Source organism: Pungitius pungitius, chromosome 18 (genome assembly GCF_949316345.1).
Source record: "Pungitius pungitius chromosome 18, fPunPun2.1, whole genome shotgun sequence".
Taxonomy (NCBI): Eukaryota; Metazoa; Chordata; class Actinopteri; order Perciformes; family Gasterosteidae; genus Pungitius; species Pungitius pungitius.
Genome location: NC_084917.1, coordinates 7,071,257 through 7,090,652, shown reverse-complemented (window position 1 = coordinate 7,090,652; position 19,396 = coordinate 7,071,257). Strand labels below are relative to the sequence as shown.

The following is a 19,396-nucleotide window of genomic DNA, read 5'->3' as shown; positions in this document are numbered from 1 at the left end:
GTGGATTTAAGTGCTCGGGTCCTTTATTGTGATGGTGTTCACAAAAGTGTGAAGAGTGGCCGAGGGATTGTCTCAGCCTAAGCACGGCCATGTAATGAATATGTTGGTGTGCACCCTGGCAGAAAAAGTACACAAGAGGAGAGATCCTCCCGGTGTGTGTGTGTGTATTCCTGCGTATATGCCGCATATCCCCTTCAACGCGTGGAAGCGGGTAGGATCTCTGCATTTGTGGTGTAAAAACAAAGCTGCAATCCGCCTTCATGAGCTCCAAACACATATACACATATTGCCAGGTGCCCCGTGTGCTTATTTGTGCGGCTGTGTGATGTGATCTCGCAGTTACCTAAGCAACTTGATTCTCCTTGTTTACCCTGTGTGTCTCCAGCTCATGCCTTACCCATGTTCAGAGAGGCCCGGCAGAGGAGTACACGAAAACAGCTGGAGAAGGACCGACTTGACCCGAGGAAATCCCACAAACCCGAGCCGCCTGTGTCCGGACCAGGTGAAGTGCATCTTCTTCTTTTTTTTTTATTTTTTATTTGTGGCTTTTATTAGTGCAAAACATAAACCTCACAGAACAAACTAAATAACAAGTAGGTGAATAAACAAAGAAGTAAGAGGAAAGGCATGCGATGCTGTGCACGATGAGCGTCCCAGGAGGAACCAAGTTGAGAACCTCAAATGAACCGAATCGGAAGCACGTGGTCAACACTGCACACTGCACCGAGGTCCGGCTGCAGTCCTAACGCTGGTTGTCACGTTCTGGACTGAATGATAAGACCCAACTCTGTTTTGAGGCTGATGTACAAACCCTGTGCTGTAGGTGCGTTCCGGCTCCCTCTCTGCCTGAGGAGATTCATCACAGTCCGCCGGTGCCTCACATGTTCAAACTGCATCATGATGCATTGGGAACTTGCGGTCAATCTGTTTGCATTGGTGCCTTAAAGCAACGCTTTCCCAAATGCCACAGCTGTGCAAGGTCACGGCGACTGTTTGGGCTTCGTTACGACCGGCCGAGGCGCCCGACAACGTCTTCCGCCGGGCCGCTCATGGTCTTCCAGTTGAGCTGCTGGTTTATTGTTTTTTTTTTATTATGCAATCTAATTGTTCCACAGTGCGATAGTTTTTCAGATGTTTTTATTCTCACATTTAGATATCGGACTTGGCAACTTTTTTTAAAAGGGGGTCAGAAAACATTTTGCCTACAAAATCCCCCTCAGAAATTCACAGCAGCCAAATAAGACTCATAAAATGATTTGCACTCCAGATAAACTATTTGATATACATAGAATATATTGGATTGGTCTTGGTTTGGTTTTTTTCGTTAATAATTATCAAATAAATCAATAAAAAAAGACAACTTGTTTGCAGGCCAGAGATTTTTGGACAGCAGGCTGTCTTTATATCGTTTATCCTTTGAGGGAAATGACATAATTGCATGAATGGGAGATGATGTGTGGCGGTTGGCTGGATGCTAACAAGCAAGAAGAAAAGGAGCCTTTCAATCCGCCAAACAACCTCACTGCCCAACCCCGGCCGGGAATCCCTGGGTGTTTAATTATGGGAACGCACACATGCATGTGTGATTCTTTTAAGACGAGCATAACAATGCCCTTTCTGGAAAGCAGCGCGTTTTTTGTTTTTTTTTTCGCCCCCAAAATTCCACTCTGCACGTCCTACACGGCCAACCGCACAGAAGTAATGTAGCTACCGCGAGACCGGCGGCGCGTTGGGCGCTACGGTCGGGAGCAAGAATGCAATGTAAAGAAATAGAAAAGATGAGATTGCCACAGCAGGTCAACACATGAATGGTTTGTGTCCGTGTCACATACGCTTACGCCACATGCTGACTGTGTGTCCTGGCAGGTCGAGGAGGACGAGTAGCGGCTCATGGCGGCACGCTGTCCTCATTCATCGTGAAGAACATCGCTTTAGATAAGACGGATGACAGCAACCCCCGGCAGGCCATCCTACGTCACGCCAAGGAGGCTTCGGACAACCCTTACTGGGTCGCCCCGGCATACACGCAGTAAGAAACCCCCGATGTCCTCCGTATTAGACGCTCCCTGAACGCCTCACTGCTCCCGCTCCCCTCTTCTCTCATTCTGGGTTTGCTCTTATTGCAGACGGGGTAAGATGGGTGCCGAGAGCGATGCTCGCTCTGTTGTGACAGTGGTCGGGTTTCCTTTCTACCGGTGTGGCACGTTAATGTTTAAAGAGTCGAGCACACTTTAAAACCGCAGAAAGGAGGGACAACTTTAGATTGTTATTGGACTCGCACCCCAACTTAAATGTTAACCGAAGCTTCCAGACGAATCGAACAGATTGTTTGTACTCAGGGGTACGATTGTCATTTCAAAATAGTGTACTTGTGACGTACATTGTAATAGATTTGACTGTTTAATCGTCTGTGTCACAGCTCCCTTTGTTTTGCTGGGAGGAACCTAGTTTAGTTCTAAGTTCTTCTGCACCACGTAACTGTTACATCTGCAACTTCCTCAAGCTTCAATCGGCCAGTATCAAAGATGTAATTTATCCAAAGTAATCAAACTAGAATATTAAACGTCTTACACCATTCGTGGCCTCATGGCCCTGTTATCTGGTTGTCTAAATTTGAAGTTTATTGCTTTTCTCTGAAGAGCTGTTGAAGCATTACCCCTCCCGTCTCCCTTTTAGGACCCAGCCAGTGCCAATGTTTGCAGAGGAATCGGAATCGGATGAGGAGGCCGAAAAGGAACCAGAGTGGAAGAAACGCAAGATCTGAAGTACCTCAAAAGCAGCTCATTTTATGTAGAATGGCAGACAGGGTGGGCTTGTGTTTGTGTGCTTATAGAAATGCTTCAATGGTGTTTCTGACAATAACTGTGTTTTGGATTGATCCCGAGACCTCAGATATATATGATATATACATATATGATCATATATATAATCTCTCAATTACGTTACTCAATTGAAGTTGAATTGAGTCTCTCTCCTCCCTCATAATGTTTCCTTATTTGTATTTAGGTGTTTTTTTCATACTTGTTTACTTTGCAAGCACAATATATTTTTAAACAGTTAAACTGTTCTATTTCGCATCAACGTCACAAAGAACTGTTTTTTTTTTTTTTAAATGTGTGTTTTGATTATGTGGATTTTAAATTCATAATTTCTATCGTCCACATCTCCAGAGTTTGTCAAGGCCTCATAAAGTGTCTCCAGATTTTGTGGTCTGGTTGTGTTTATCAGCTATGAAGAACAGTTTGCAGGTTTGTAAAAACAAAAAACATTGCAGCCGTTTGTATTTCTTGCGTTACACTTTTTAAAGCTCTGGAGTTTTGTATCACATCCAAAAAAATGGCAAATAGCAATCTGCTAATTAGATTCCACCTCAAGAGAATATTCATTCCTTTGCAGGGTTCCTGTCAAATAGTGATATGTTTTATCCAAATTAAAGCGATACTTCTCTTTTTTACCAGCCGATCAAAGTAATTCTTCTGCCAGATATGTTTTTATGAGGCACTGACTCAAGATATACAGTTCACCCGGTCCGGGCCAAAGCCGGGGTTTTGATTCACTTGGCAAAAAGTAGTCTGTAAAATTTTTATTTCACCAAGTTATTAAATGGGTTAACGGCAAAACCTATATTTTCTCTTTTAATTACCAGTACAGTGTTTGAAGTTATTTCAACTGACGGAGAACAGATCCAATATACAGATCTAATTAAACTCATTTCTGTTTTTTTCATACACATCTCTTGAGTACACAAACTAGTATTTACTAGTTTGACAAACTAGTAAATACTAGTTTGTCATGTAATATGAGAATTTTAAGCCACATGGCGAGGTTCACCGTATACATTTTGAATGTTTTATGCTCGGGGTGAAACCGTATAAGCGGTCTTAAATTCCCAACCAACCAGAGTCCCAAGCAGACGATCCAATGTCTCGGTGTCCTGGCAAGCTTCCTGTAGCCATAAAAATGAATACGAGGACGGATAAATACCAGGACAAGAAATATGGAAGGACTAAAACAAAGAGTGATGTTTTTAGGAGCAACTGAAGTAGTGAGCTGAGAGGAGATCGGCTTCAAGGGGGAGGAGGCAGGCCTTCGAGCTCGACTTGACATGAAGTCTTCTCAACCTGTGTGTGGAGCTGAAAGCAAACCACACAACCTGCTTGTGCTGCGCAAAGCATCCGATGTTCGAAAGCTCAACCCCAGATAGTTTGATCCAAAACATTCCACAGACCCCCTCGTGACTAGACTTTTTTTTGCAATCGTTCCAGCCAAGACATGATCCCACAAAAAAACATTCTTTTTATAGCCACAAGCAATCACCACTTATTGTCTGGCCCGTGTTGGATGAAGAATAAATTGAACTTGATCAGAACAAACTAATAGGACCCAGATTTGTGAACTAGAGGATAACGGTGATATTTTGTCTAATTGATAAATATTCACTCTTCCTTTAGCTCTGTTTTTACTCTAAGGGAAATATGTGTTCATGATGAGCTACCTGCTTGTTGCAGGTGAACTTAGCAAATAAGCGGGCATTGAACGATGCTCGAGGAATGTGACCAAAACATTAATGAGTTCAACATTTTCTGTAACTGTGACCATGCTGATGAGAGCAGTTTTAAATACAAGTAGTACAAACAAAAACATATAAACCGCTTTAAAAAAACTGTGCCCTTGGCATCGCACGAATTGAGACTCTACTTGGCCTTCGTCGTCTCTTGCATCACTGCAGCTAAGCATTGCGTACACACCTCGAGCCCCTGCTTAATGACTCGCCGTTTGTACCGCTGCCATCTAATCATCGGCGCGTCTCGCGCGGTGGAAAACGCGGCCTTGATTTACAGCTCAGTGGCGCTTTACGGCCAGCTTTTGTTTACTGTACGGCCCTGGGCCGGTGTTCAGGAATGCGCGCCACAACGTAGGAGCCATCTCTCAAACCGTCCTCGCGATTTCTCCCTTCGACCGCACATTTTCATCCTCGGTTTTTACATGACGCCTGTGTAAACACATGCTAGGCAAATTAGCACCATCTGGAACCAGTGCGCTGCACAAGGCCAAATACCAGGAGACACGTGCTTGTTTTAATAGAAACAGGTTTAATTCTGTAAAAAGTTATAAAATGAATATTGTACAAAAATAAAGTTTGCAGAAAGCTTTGGTTCTGTAACACGAAACAAGTGAGACGACATGACACGGGTGTCAACACAATGAGCTGAAAAAGAAACCCAGTCCTTTCTTCTAATGTCGACACAGAAGATTCCTTTACCTTTTTTTTTTTACCTGTTTACCTCCGCATCGAAAGCGGAGGACTAGTTGCCAGAGGAACAGTCGAGCAAGCGGTCACCGAGACGAGAGGGCGGGGGGGGGGCCGGGGGGGGTCACAGTTTACACACGCTGATGTATGGCATCGAGGGGAAGCCAGGCGCTCCGAGGCTTCTGGGAAGGCTCCTAGCAGCACATTCTCATCTGGAAGGGCTTATGCACGAATCAGTTAAACGGGAAGATGATCCAATTGATGAGGTATGCTGTGATAAAAGCTCCATTTTTTTCTTCTTCTTCCCCCCTCTGTAGTGTTTGGCCTTAATTCAGCTTGATGCAGTGGATTTGTTCTGTGTGTGTGTGTGTGTGTGTGGGGGGGGGGGGATTACACAGTAAAGCTGGCTTGCTTGCTGATGGGTGGGCACAGATACCTTGGTCCCTAATCCTTACATCGAGACCTGGGGGGCTCTCTTTGTTCCACTTAAAACCATCCCCTCCATGGGGCACAGCGACACGCCTTTCAAAAGGCCTGCTGTTCCCCCCCCCCCCCGGATGGCTTTTTGTGTGGAGTTTGGGAAGAAACTTGGCCGAACTAGTCATTACATGTGGGAAGCATGTTGAGCCTACCCGTTGTCTCCCTTCGAATTCCAAAACCCATTTTCTGTTTTTTGTCCATGCCTCTACACATGAGACATTTACATCAGTTGCGCGATGACAGCGGCTACAGTTGCTTCCACGAACCGCCTCCATCGATGTGGCTTTGCCCAACGGGGATGTTTGGTTAAGACTCGCGTTAGAGGATCACTTTCAAATCCCTTTCCAGGGAGTAAGACCTGTCTGTCAAAGAGTCGAGACAAAGCCACGAGCGGTCTCGTGGACCTTAAAGCGTATTTGGGACAGTATCCGCTGCAGATCTGTAACGGACTTGGCGCGAGTGCCGAGTGAGCTTTGGAGTCACGGAGCTGTTTCGCTCTGTGACTCAAAGGATCCCGCAAAGCACCTGCAGACCCTCAAAGACACCAGGGATGGATTGGAGGGATGTTCGATCTGTTATGGATTACCACGTTGGAAATGAAGAGCAATGAAGAAGAATTTGCTGGGAGAGCAATATGTTAATCCTCCCCCCCCCCCCCCCCCCCACCCCCCTCTGTGTAAGCATGGTCAAATGGAAAAATAAGGTGACAACAGTCAATTCAATCGAAGGTCTTCTACTGGTCCCCTCCTCTGTGTCTCTTACTACCCTTTCTTCACTGGACAGCTAACGCTGATCCTTTGGTGTCATGAATAGAGAAACTCTGGAATCTTAAGTGAAGCGAATAAGCATCAGGGTTCGTGGGTGAATGTTGTGCAGTTCTGGATCACCTTTTAAAAGTTTGCATGAGAAAATGCTCCACAATGGCACCATCAAGGACAAACAAAACGTTTAAATAAATAAGAAAAATTACAATTTCTTTCATAAAATGGATTGAAATAAATAATAATAAGTTAATTCCCATCTTAATAAATATACCTCTTACACACATGTGTATGTATCTATATATATGTATACATGTTTATATATGTATATGTGTGTGTGTATATATATATATACACATATATACATGGGTATTTACATATACATATATATGTAACTATGCACACATATACATATATACAAATATATATATATATATATAAGATTGGATTTTATGTAGATGCGTTGCAGCAAAAAGTCTTTGCTGAACTCCGCTGTGGTTCGTGTCATCTCTTTGCTCCCAGTGTAAATGTCACAATCCAGACTATGCATTGAAAGTAATTTAGATTGCAGCTGAATATACTTCTCAAATATGTATCTGTGTTCATCTCGGTAGGCTCTGGAAAAACCGATCCGGTTGCCGGGGAAATTAATTCCGCCAGAAAAAGAAAAGAAACCGATTGAATGTTTTCTTCACTCTCACCTTTTGAGACAGCACAGTTTAAAAAAAAAAAAAAAAAGTGTAACAGTCTTGTTTCTTCTGCAAATACTGGTCAGGGATTCTGCAGGACTGAGTGTGGACTGTCAAAGTCAAATGTACAGTTCATCGTTTTTGATGAATAACAAGAGAAAATCCACTCCCTTCCTGACCATAGCTTAACAGAAGAGATCCCACCGGCTGCTGAAGGGTCGCCGGCAGAGACTCCATCAGACGCAGCCGCACTTCCTGGCAGAATGCTTCTTCAGCGTGTGATACACCACATTGTCGTCCAGGAAGGACAAGTCATCGTCGAAAGCGATTGGCCGACAGCAGGTGCGGGACGGCGTGTCCCTGTCCAGCTTCTTGTTGTGTGTGAGATTGTTGAGGATCTTGTCGTAGTTGGTCTCGGCCTCCACGCAGGGGCCGCTGCAGTACCGAAAGATCAGCTCCTCTTTGGTCTGGTAGCCCAGCCCCAAGTCCGTCACGTTGAGGTGGACCTCCTTCAGCAGGCAGCCCCGGGTCTGCACCGATATGCCCTCCCTCCCCTTGTCGGCGCGCCCTCCTTTGCCACCCCGGCTCCCGCCTCGCCCTCGACCGCGCTTCCTGTCGCCATGTCCCCGCCGCTCCCCTCTCGCGCCTGCTGTCTCCGCCGCCGCCGCCGCTGCCCTCTGCCTCGGCTCCCTGCGGCCCTTGGAGCCGCCGCTGGGCTCTGACGATCTCCGGAGTCGGCCTATGGTCGCCTCAATAAAATCCATCACATCGTCAAACTGCTCTGGAAAGGGACCCGCCATGTCATCTGGAAGATACAGAAGGGACAGATGCTCTTAAAAATGTGTGTTGTTAACAGTCATGGTGGACAACGACGGATTCAACTTAAAACAGACATAGTAAAACCACATTCAGGGTATGACGACAATGCAGAACCAGAGATCTCAGCAAAGAACACAAAAAACATTGTTAGATGACACTTGGGGGACAAAGGACAAAAGATTTCCAAGTGATGGTGAGCTTGGGAAGTAAAAAAATGCTGCATTTCAAAAGAAAGACTTATTTTGGTAAATGCAAATTAAATTCAAAATACGTGGCATGTTTGGGTTAGTTAACCCTCTGCATATACAGTGTACTTTCCCGTCACATGTGCAGCGCAGAGCCCTGCAGCAGCTGTTTTGTATATTTCTGTTAACCACCAGACAATAGGCTAAAGTACGGATCTTTTTCAATTTGTTCTCTATAGTTTCTCCTTTTTTAATACCTAAAGGTTTCATACACTGTACATTGTTGGCTTGACTTCTACCCATTTGTTTACTTACACGATAACATTATTGTAGCTAACTCATAACATGTCACATTTAACACAGTTTGTCTTTGAAAAAATGACTTATGGATATCTGTGGATAGTTTCTGCTTGTGATGTGACCCAAAGTTTGTGTATTACATTTGACATGGTGATGCATGCAATCCGTTCAACAACCATTTAGAAATCAATGCTGTACGCTGTTGAGTGAGTGTGTAAACAGGCAGGCAGGCGCGGTTAAAGGGGTTGAAAAATATGCCGACGATGTCCATGAATACTGGGAAAACGTGCAGATCAGAAGCAGTGCGTGCAGATTTATTGATGGTTCTCGGGGGGGAATGCAGGCAGCGGCCCAGAGTTTGTTCTCACGGACGTGACTTCAGGTGCCCTGCGTTGACTCTTCGTGGGACGACTAATGGGGGATGAGTTGGAGGCTGAAGTTCAGAGGGTGTTGTCAATTCCACTTGGTGGTTGTCACAGAACGACGTTTGTACATCTGTGTGATGAAGTGACATGGGTGGACTTTGCTAGAGCGACGTTCCGCTGTAAATCCGCAGTTAGACCTGTTTTCTTTCACACACCCATTACCCGTCATGTTACAGTAGCCACGGACCGATTGCACCACCAAGAGAGAGCGGGGGGGGGGGGGGTCAAAGGCCAAATAAAAAGGAAATCCCATGCTTTGGTCAATTAGATGAAACAGATTGCAGTTTGCTCGAAACTGAAAACACGCACCAGATCAGCTCTCCCACCATCGGCTGTGAGGAGCTGGACGGTCTGGCAACAATGAAGTAATGTATGATTCTGAAGGGGGAATCAATCGGTCCGACTGTGATGGCGTTATACCTGCGTGCTCTCTCGTCTTACCTGTTCGCCATCTGACCTGCCCGGTGCTGCACGAACGACGGGGCCCTGAACCCGGGGCCAATCTGCTTAGACACACCTGCCCTTTGATTTAGACACCTCTTATTACGCGTCACCTGGCCACGGTGTACACCTGCTGACGGATCGGGCCGGTGGCAATTCAAGGTGCAAATTTCTGCAGAGTCACTGGCTGAACGTATGAGTGGCCCCCGTGCGGCGGCTTCCCCTCTGGTTTTAACCCTCGAGATCGATGAGAGAACTCTCCACTTCTTTGATGTTACAGAGCTAACTTTGGGTGCTTTTGTTTACGCTGCGAGTGCACAGTCAATGGTCTTTCAGGGATGTCCCCATGGTACAAACAAGAATATGCGGTGGCAGGACAAACATTTGTCCAAATGTTCCATTCCTTATCTAGTTCTTGGCTGCGTTTACTTCTGCGTGAAGATGATACTGTGTCACTCTGATCCAAACAAAATAAATCCCTGCCCACTGTTGCTGTTAAAATGAACATAAACACAGAACTCTCGCTCTCCAAACTTTCCGTTGTGGTCCAGCTCCTCGCGTGCAATGTGGCTCACATCTCTTGGACCATCATTTCTGACTTTCGGCAGATGGGCGAAGGTCATAGGTCGCTATGTTTCAGAGTGGCAGCGGGGGGAACGTAAACAAAGGGAGAAGGGGAAATGTGGAGAGCAACCTCTGGGATCAGAGCTGCTCAATCTCTAATTCATTCTGCGGGCGTGTTTTGACATCGGTGTGCTGTAACCCAGCGCAGCAATAAAAAACAAATTAAGATCTTCCGTCTGATAACTTGCATGTCTGAGAGCCTTATCAATGTAGGACTCTGCCTCAACATATTGGCTCTCACTTCACCTGCTGCAGCTCACGTGTGATTAGTGTTAATTATTATTCCAGTAAACCAAAGGTGTCTGAATTCCTCCCCCCCCCCTTTTTTTTAAATGTGCCGTGTTGTCTACTTTTTCTCTCAAAAGTCAACACGTTGCGTGACAATGAGATGAAAATATGTTAGCTTCACTGTTTCCAAAATGATGAAATGCTCAACTGAATGTTAATAAATTGTTCTCACAAGCAGCACAGATCCAGACTAGTACGCGACCCTCCGTTATCCACAATTTAAGACAGTGTCTGCACCTCACAAAAGCTTTTGTCAGAACATGCTGCGAGCCTTACATTGATCCTCCATGGAGATCTCCTTCAGGTTGTGATCTTTACGCTGGAACTTTGGCTCTTCGTCCTCCACAGACAGGGACGCAGAATCACTGTAGCTGCTGCGGAAATAAGTCCTCTTGGCTGGCTGAGTGTTTTGGTAGAGAGGCCGTGAAGCAACAGAGCTCAGGAGCAACAAACACGTGGCCAAAACATCCCATAACTTCATCTTAGACTCAGTTCCTATGAAGAAAGCTGCAAAAAGAGGCTATTTTATTTCAAGTGATAAGAAATAAATAACGATTAGAAATAATAATAATAATAATAATAGAGTTTTCAAGGATACCCCCACTGTCCAATTAGAATGTAGGCCACCTGTGTATAATGGAGTCAGCAAAAGCTTCTGAAAACAGTGTGGCCAAACCAGCCCTGACTCACTCTGTATTAATAACTGTGTCATCATGCCGAGATGGTTTGAACTCCTCTTCGCCTCTGTCTCGTGGTGGTATTTCATTGTAATTAATAATATAGCAAAGTAAACCTACCAGTGAATTCTAAATATATCAACAACAATGAAAACATGTCCAAAGTACTTCATAATGTCAATGTACCCCCAAGAATATTGCGTAAATGTGTGCGTAAAAGTACTGCGTTGTTACCAGCGGCCTCCTGCTTATTTGCTCTCTATTAACCCATCAGAAATACTATATTCATGTTGTTGTGATATCAGGCAAGCTCTTGGTAGGCTACCTGTAACGAGGAACGCAGGGTGCGCCTTACACAAACATGCTTTGGTTAGAGCACGCACCAAACCGTGTTGGCAACGATAGCCTAAATAATGGTGAGTTGGCCAGATGGCGATCCCCAAGGCTTACGTGACTCTGCCTAATGGCATGTTGAGACTGCAGTAAACCTAAACAGCTATGCGTGCATAAATATTGTGCTTTAAAATGCCGTGCAAACGTTCTAACAAATGCACAAGCAGCATTTTTATTTCTAGTTGCTATTTCAATGTAAATGACTAAAGTTGACTAAATTGCGCGAAAATAATGTGAGTGTTTGAGGTTATTTTGTTTTAAACTTATTCAAATATATGTTTCTCCACTTACCTTAAATATGGCCCATGCAGACCTGAAACGCTTGACTGTTGGTGTTAAAATCCAAAACAGAAATCCCTTCTCAGTTAGAGTCCAAAGCTGAATCAGCTGCATGGATCGTTCAACAACCACAATTCGAAAATGTCCTTAAAACGAGCTCAAATTCGGTTTGTGTCCCGATAGAAATAAACGCTGAAATACCACTAGTTGTTTTCATTCTCCGATCCGGCGAAACAACGCGTCTTCCCACACTTTGGAGTCCAAAGGTGGGTGTTGAAGAGAGCGTACCAAGTGCCACTGCGCCTCGCGGGGTACAGTTGCAAGTCGCTGATTAATTGAATGCTACGTTTCCACGTTGGAAATCCGAGAGAGTTCCACCATCTCCGACCGAGAGGAGTTCAATAAAGACATCGGCGTCTCCGGCCCGTACGCAAGGCACCGAATACTCCAAAGAAAATCGGTTTCCCGGGATTACAGAAGCTCTTGTCTGCCTCTTGTGAAAAACAGTCAAAGCGCCGTTACATCCAGAACTGCGTTAAATGTTCATAGTCGCCGACATGTGACAATATCTTGACATGATAAACACATAGTTGTGTATTTATTCTCCATTTCTCCGCGTCAGGCGGTTGTCCATGCGGCTCGGAGAGTTTCCACGCGCGCTGTCCTCATGCTTTGCTGAAGGGACAGATGTCTGTGCATAACACCGCACCGCGCGCACAGGCCAGTTTGGAGAGATTTATAGTGGAGTGCGCTCTGACGTTTCGGGTAGTTGGGAGTCCGCCCCCTCTTTTATATGTCCCCGCAAGAGCAAACAGAGGTCCGCATATTTCTCCAAGCCACCCCTGGAGCCCCGTTTGGGGCAGCGCAGTTTTCAGATGTCTTGGGGATTATGTCACCCATCCTGATGTCCTCGGATTAGATTTCAGTATATGCGGAATGCGATTTGGAGATGTTATGTTGCACGATGCATGTTTCTAACCTGATCTCCGCGCTCGCTTTGCGCGCCGGTGTCGTGTTCCGTCTGATGGCCACACACATCTCAAATTTGAGTTCCCACATGCTAGTTACTAGAACATATTTGTAAATATACCAGAGGGGCATTTGTGGCCGAGTGGACACTTGTTTTAGCCAAATGTTTGCAATCTCACTCCAGGTTTATTACATAGAAATATAACTCATAGGAGCATCTGGTCATTCAGTAAGATGTGAGCCTGGGGCAATACCACACACACAACACACAAACTGAACCAGCTAAAATGTGGTACCTGAGATAGGCCCTTCAGGATTTACAAGCCATATTCCTGCCTTTCATCTTCTGCAGAACTAAATTCCACAAGTTAGAATTAAAGTATTTGTGGGTCTGTGCCAAAAGAGACGGACTCCTTCCAACAACTAACACTTTTTTTTCTTCCTTCTTCCAAAAAGCTCTCTGGTTTTAATTTAACACTGAAATGCGGCTAAAGATAGCTGTTCAATAAAAGGAATATGAATTCCAGCATTGCCACTTTAAATCCACACTGACTGATCTGTTATCCAGAGGTATTGAGGCTCATGGATGTGTATGGTCATGGGCTGAAGCTTCTTGTCAACACATGTTTTCTTTGAGGCATTCATGCGCGCCCTGCCCATTCTTAAAGTATCTGCATGGTTCTGAGCCCGTACTCCTCATTGTATGGATTCCTTTCCGTCGTGTTCTCACATGGTTTCATTGTATTCACTGACAGTTGATGTTTTGTTTGTTATGACTGTATAGTCGCTGAAATCATATCATTTCTTTTTCTACATGGCTGGTTACTTGCCCCCAGACTTTCACCGTATGTTATAGCTTAGCATTGCTCAATGGCAAATTGATGGGGGCTTACGGTGAGTTGCTGTTTAGTAGGACACAGAATCCCTGTGGACGTTATTCTGATATTACTGTCCTTCTGTTACATTACATTACAGGTCCAGATCTTCTTCTGTCCCCTCCAAACTATTTTATTAGGTCCAACTAACTCATATTTAGGAATAGTACATGTAATCTTTTTAAAGGGGACATATCGTACACATTTTCAAAATGCATAACATTATTTGATCCCATTCTGTCTGAATATAGACCCACTTTCTGGAATGCTGTTTTAAAGTCTTTCTCTTTGACCCCTTCCCATCAGCTGTCGTGATTCTCTCTGCCCTGAAGCGTCCCACCAGGTCAGGGTAAGTGGACAACTCAGCAATACACTAAATATACATTTATGCAAATCCAATGAATATAGGAGTCAACAGGAATATTACATTGTTCGGTTCGGTGCAACATTTCCGGGACAATGCATGCTGGGAAGGCCTCCAGGCTCCCATTTACCCTGGATACTGTATATCCAACCCAGTCTCCAAAAAAAGCGTGAAATGGCTACGTTGGTCCACCGTGATAAACGTAGTCATGTCACGTTTTCCCCCAAAATAACGTTACTATGTTACGTTTCTTTTGGCCCATTCATTTACATTGCTTTGCAAATAGGTCACGTGACTATCAAGTTTCCCGGTAGCGAAAAGAAAAACATGGCGGACGGTCAGCATAATCTCCGTGAAAAACACAATATTTTAAGAAAGCATCAGCATTTGTATGCATTTCGATGGCATTTCTAGCGAGAAGTATGCGTTATTCTTTCATAATCTTCTATCAGAGACTGTAGAAGACCTTCCGTTTATTCGTTTCTGCGAAGATTTGAGTGTCTCTTTGAGAAAGCGTGGCTACGCAACGCCTTTAACGGCGCATTATTAAAAAAACACTTCCAGTGGGGGCGTTACCGTAAAGAAGCGTTCAGCCTTAAAGCCACTAATCGCCAAACAAAACAAACTCAAAGCACTCGAATCACATTATGACTTTTTAAACATAAATTCCGTTATTTTTATGAGTTTTCAATGAAAGAATGCATCATTTCCGGGGGTAGGCATGGCCGGGACATCCCGAATTATGGGCAATTTTGATTTGTCCAGCTTTTTGACAGCTCCAGTCCCGACTTCCAATCACAGCCTCCTAAATCAATGACGCGCCTAAAACTCTCGGATCGAACATTACGTCTTGTTTACATGGGAAAGGGGGGCGGGGCTTCGCCCTCAGAGCGGAGCGTCATTTCTCGCTCCACACGTCTCCTCTTTTTACTGGCCAGGAAAACGGGCGATCTATCCCACGTGGGTCTGGCTCCATTCCATTGGCTCTGACGAATCCATAGAGAGGCGGGACTTATAATTTGCCCGGCAAACGGAGAGATTTGAGCTGCATTGCTTCCACTGTGCGTGAAGTGGCCGTGAGGCCTCCACTAAAGTCTCTCTCTATTTGTTCTGCTTTACTCAATAAAAGTAAAACCTTTACAGATATACTGTCCACACACTAGGCTAACATAATGGAGACTTCCAGGCTTCGTCCTTTATGTTTTATGGGGATAAAGCCCCTGTAAGTAGTTTTTTCCCAAGCAAATCTGAGTTTCTTCTTTTTTTGTGTGTCCCATACAAATATCAAAATATATATACTGATTTTCACATCCAAACACACTCACTTATGTTCCCTTTTATCATGACAACAAGAAATTTCAAGATATACCTTTTGCTTTCATAAATATGACAGTTTTAGTGTGTAAATGCCCAGCAGTGTACGGTCCGAGGGCCCCTATCGGGCCACTTGTTAGATGGGTTTGATGGGTTACCGACTAAAATATATGCCCCCACCCCCTAACTTGATTTAGGTCTGTTGCCTCAGGGTAACTTGTAAATATAATAAGTCAAACAAGCAATGTAAGCATTAAGAAAGTAGTGCATTTTGAGCACATTAACCACAAATGGATTCAAACATAAATTCAAAAATATTAAACAAAGAAATGAAATGACCAACACTGTATGTACAAAATCCACATACAAAACATGTAAACTTAAAGGGCTTGTTTGTGTCAAATTTTATGGCATACACATTCAACTGGCCTACAATAACCTGAAGAATGTCTTAAAATACTGAAGGGGGGGACATGATATCATTAGAAATGTTATGCCAGAGGGAGCACAGAATGTATTGTGGGGTGTTCAACAAGGAGGATTTTCAACCTCTACTATGTCTCCATCCTCATCTTGATCGACAGACTCACTGTCACTATCATCAGACATGCGTTATCCTAGTTTTTGTGTGTAAATGCAATTTCCAGCATGAGACCTAAAAAACGCCTACAGGAATAAAAGGGTTAAACCAGATACAACTTGCTTGTTTGACTTATTTGACTTATTATATTTACAACTTGCCCTGAGGCAGTTAGGGGGTGGGGGCATAAATTTTAGTCAGTAACCCATCCAACCCATCTTAAAACTCAGTCGAAGGAGTCTAACGCCGGAGTCACAGGGTGCAACAAAACTCTGTAGTGAAAAAAGTGAAGGCCGAGGCATGCTGGGTGAGGTGCGATCCCGGCCCTTTTGGGACAGTGTTGTGCCTGAACGCGTTCATAAACTTGTTGATATTTTGGGCGAACGTGAACTCAACGTACTGTATTAATGCCCGATGAACGTCACTGTTCTCGTTCATTCTGGTGTCTATGAACGGCGCGTTCGTTCAGCTTAACATCGTTCAATGGGGTACCAGATTTCTATAGAAAACACACCATAAACGCGCATTAATAAGTGTAGCAAAGAGGCGGCGTATAATAATTTTAAAGAGTTTATGAAGTTACTGACAAGGTCGGTGAGGATGGGAGGAATCTGACCTTTCTTTGCAAACATTTGCACCTTAATGATTACTGTCCTGTTTTTCTTTTAATAATTCCTTATTTAAAAAAGACCATTTAAGCAGCATGTGTTTGAGAATGTAGTGTAGGGGTAAACTCTGCAACTGCTGCTAGTGTGGAGTGAATAGACAGCAACATAGCATCAAAGAATCATTAGGGAAATGCTGTCCCCTCAATGCTAATGTAAACCCTGGTTGGATAAGGATTCAAATTGGATAAGAAGATTAAATCTGATGCATCGCTTCAGTGTTAAAACTGATAAAATAATTGCTGTCTGTGGTTCTGGGCTCTGGCAATAATTTAAAAAAAAAATAGCTCGCAGCAACGTATGGAAAAAAAGAACTGAACTAGTTCATTTTTTGGAACCGTGAACTTAGTTCAAATATTTTGAATTATGAACTGAACTAGTTCCTTTTTAAAATTTGTAAACTAAACTTTGAACTAGTTAATGTAGAAAGTAAACTTTCCCAACACTGGCTATAGGACCCCGGAAGATGATGAACTATGCCTGGGAAGGGCGAAGCCATGCCGGTACGAGCATGATGTGCAAATTAGTCGTCAGATCAAAGTATAGTAGTGATAGACTAATCGAACCATCTAACAAGTGGCCCGATAGGGGCCCCCGGACCGTACACTGCTGGGCATTTACACACTAAAACTGTCATATTTATGAAAGCAAAAGGTATATCTTGAAATTTCTTGTTGTCATGATAAAAGGGAACATAAGTGAGTGTGTTTGGATGTGAAAATCAGTATATATATTTTGATATTTGTATGGGACACACAAAAAAAGAAGAAACTCAGATTTGCTTGGGAAAAAACTACTTACAGGGGCTTTATCCCCATAAAACATAAAGGACGAAGCCTGGAAGTCTCCATTATGTTAGCCTAGTGTGTGGACAGTATATCTGTAAAGGTTTTACTTTTATTGAGTAAAGCAGAACAAATAGAGAGAGACTTTAGTGGAGGCCTCACGGCCACTTCACGCACAGTGGAAGCAATGCAGCTCAAATCTCTCCGTTTGCCGGGCAAATTATAAGTCCCGCCTCTCTATGGATTCGTCAGAGCCAATGGAATGGAGCCAGACCCACGTGGGATAGATCGCCCGTTTTCCTGGCCAGTAAAAAGAGGAGACGTGTGGAGCGAGAAATGACGCTCCGCTCTGAGGGCGAAGCCCCGCCCCCCTTTCCCATGTAAACAAGACGTAATGTTCGATCCGAGAGTTTTAGGCGCGTCATTGATTTAGGAGGCTGTGATTGGAAGTCGGGACTGGAGCTGTCAAAAAGCTGGACAAATCAAAATTGCCCATAATTCGGGATGTCCCGGCCATGCCTACCCCCGGAAATGATGCATTCTTTCATTGAAAACTCATAAAAATAACGGAATTTATGTTTAAAAAGTCATAATGTGATTCGAGTGCTTTGAGTTTGTTTTGTTTGGCGATTAGTGGCTTTAAGGCTGAACGCTTCTTTACGGTAACGCCCCCACTGGAAGTGTTTTTTTAATAATGCGCCGTTAAAGGCGTTGCGTAGCCACGCTTTCTCAAAGAGACACTCAAATCTTCGCAGAAACGAATAAACGGAAGGTCTTCTACAGTCTCTGATAGAAGATTATGAAAGAATAACGCATACTTCTCGCTAGAAATGCCATCGAAATGCATACAAATGCTGATGCTTTCTTAAAATATTGTGTTTTTCACGGAGATTATGCTGACCGTCCGCCATGTTTTTCTTTTCGCTACCGGGAAACTTGATAGTCACGTGACCTATTTGCAAAGCAATGTAAATGAATGGGCCAAAAGAAACGTAACATAGTAACGTTATTTTGGGGGGAAACGTAACATGACTACGTTTATCACAGTGGACCAACGTAGCCATTTCACGCTTTTTTTGGAGACTGGGTTGGTATATCATATTAAAAAAAAACACAGTCATTTGGAAGAATAGTAAGGTGTGAGTTCTCTGCGTGGTTCAAGCTTTTCCAAAGTTCATCAGGTTGTTGTTTGGAGAAATCTAAAGCTTCAGTTTAAATAGTGTCTCATTTTCAATTAACATAGACAAATCTAATACATTGTATGTTACTTGTTTTGTTTTCTTTGTTTTTAGTGCTATATATATAATATATATATATGAATACAAAATATATTTTTAGATAGTAATGTTGTGCGACAGCGCAACAGTTTATACAATATTATACTAAATATATTGTATTTACTTCACTTATTCAATGTTATATGACTGCATTTGTAGAAAAATATCACAAATCTGAAACAAATTAATTGAAATATTCAGTTAACTAACAGAAATGACTGATTAGCTACTATTGTTTTGATGCTATAGAGATAACAGTGCATTATGGAGACATGACCTCAGGATTTGGAAACCAGATTGTAAAAAAAAATTCTTGACAAAATGTTTAACTGGAATAATAATTTGACCAAATATATTTTAACACCATCAAGATGTATTCATCATATTGTATGAACCAAATTAATTGCTTTGGAAGCAAAAGTATTTTAATGTATCCTCATTTTCTGCCTTTTTGATTGCATGAGACACATTTAATAACTGACCGGATTAGATCTCGCAGAGGAGATGTTTTTACACGTCACCACACATGACAGCTCAGTCCGAGGCTCCGCCTCCTCGGAGATACCACAGACAGAGGCCATATTGTTGATCCATATCTTGCAGCAGTGTCACCAAAGGATTCCTCTGTGACCATCCTCTGACTCACACGGGCCGAGCCGAGAAGATAACGCTCAGCATAAATAGAAACATCTCACAGCGCCCCTTTGTGTGAGAGGCGAGTCATCAGTACCCTGAGCTGAACGCTTGAGTGACATCAACAAATTAATTAATTTGTTGGGAGGAGAAACATGAGTAAGCTGAGCGAATCGCCACCACGTGGGGTGTGAGGAAGAGACGCGTCACTCACGCAGAGGAGCCCTCCTTCATGATCTGTGCCGCTCACTGACTGACCGGAGGAGCACCCGAATGGAGCAATGGCCTCATGTGGACACAGTGACTCCCCACTGAGTTTAAA

At 43.7% G+C, this 19,396-nt stretch overlaps 2 protein-coding genes across 4 annotated transcripts in view; one reads left to right on the top strand and one right to left on the bottom strand.

The window, feature by feature from the left end:
- LOC119226870 (WD repeat-containing protein 70) overlaps nucleotides 1-3,454 on the top strand; it is a 30,851-nt gene extending 27,397 nt beyond the window's left edge. For both annotated transcript variants that reach the window (XM_037485219.2, XM_037485218.2), the window contains exons 16-18: nucleotides 386-502; nucleotides 1,867-2,029; nucleotides 2,677-3,454. In XM_037485219.2, the coding sequence (XP_037341116.2) occupies nucleotides 386-502; nucleotides 1,867-2,029; nucleotides 2,677-2,764 (368 nt within the window). In that variant the 3' untranslated portion in view covers nucleotides 2,765-3,454. The remainder of the gene's footprint in view (nucleotides 1-385; nucleotides 503-1,866; nucleotides 2,030-2,676) is intronic.
- Nucleotides 3,455-6,417: 2,963 nt separating this feature from the next.
- On the bottom strand, nucleotides 6,418-13,956 carry gdnfa (glial cell derived neurotrophic factor a). 2 transcript variants are annotated; one of them, XM_037485589.2, is made up of 3 exons: nucleotides 11,625-13,956; nucleotides 10,540-10,770; nucleotides 6,418-7,986 (listed from the first exon to the last, which is right to left on the bottom strand). In XM_037485589.2, the coding sequence occupies exons 2-3, from the start codon at nucleotides 10,742-10,744 to the stop codon at nucleotides 7,418-7,420; spliced, it is 774 nt and encodes a 257-aa protein (XP_037341486.2). In that variant the 5' UTR covers nucleotides 10,745-10,770; nucleotides 11,625-13,956; the 3' UTR covers nucleotides 6,418-7,417. The 2 variants fall into 2 exon arrangements, with proteins under 2 accessions (XP_037341486.2, XP_062414973.1); XM_062558989.1 differs by lacking the exon at nucleotides 11,625-13,956 and having other exon boundaries at nucleotides 10,540-11,465.
- Nucleotides 13,957-19,396: the final 5,440 nt, after the last annotated feature.

Coding starts and splice junctions, on each gene's coding strand:
- gdnfa (XM_037485589.2), bottom strand. CDS start 10,744: ATGAAGTTATGGGATGTTTTGGCCACGTGTTTGTTGCTCCTGAGCTCT. Junction 7,987..10,539: donor GATCTCCATGGAGGATCAAT/GTAAGGCTCGCA, acceptor TGTATCTTCCAG/ATGACATGGCGGGTCCCTTT.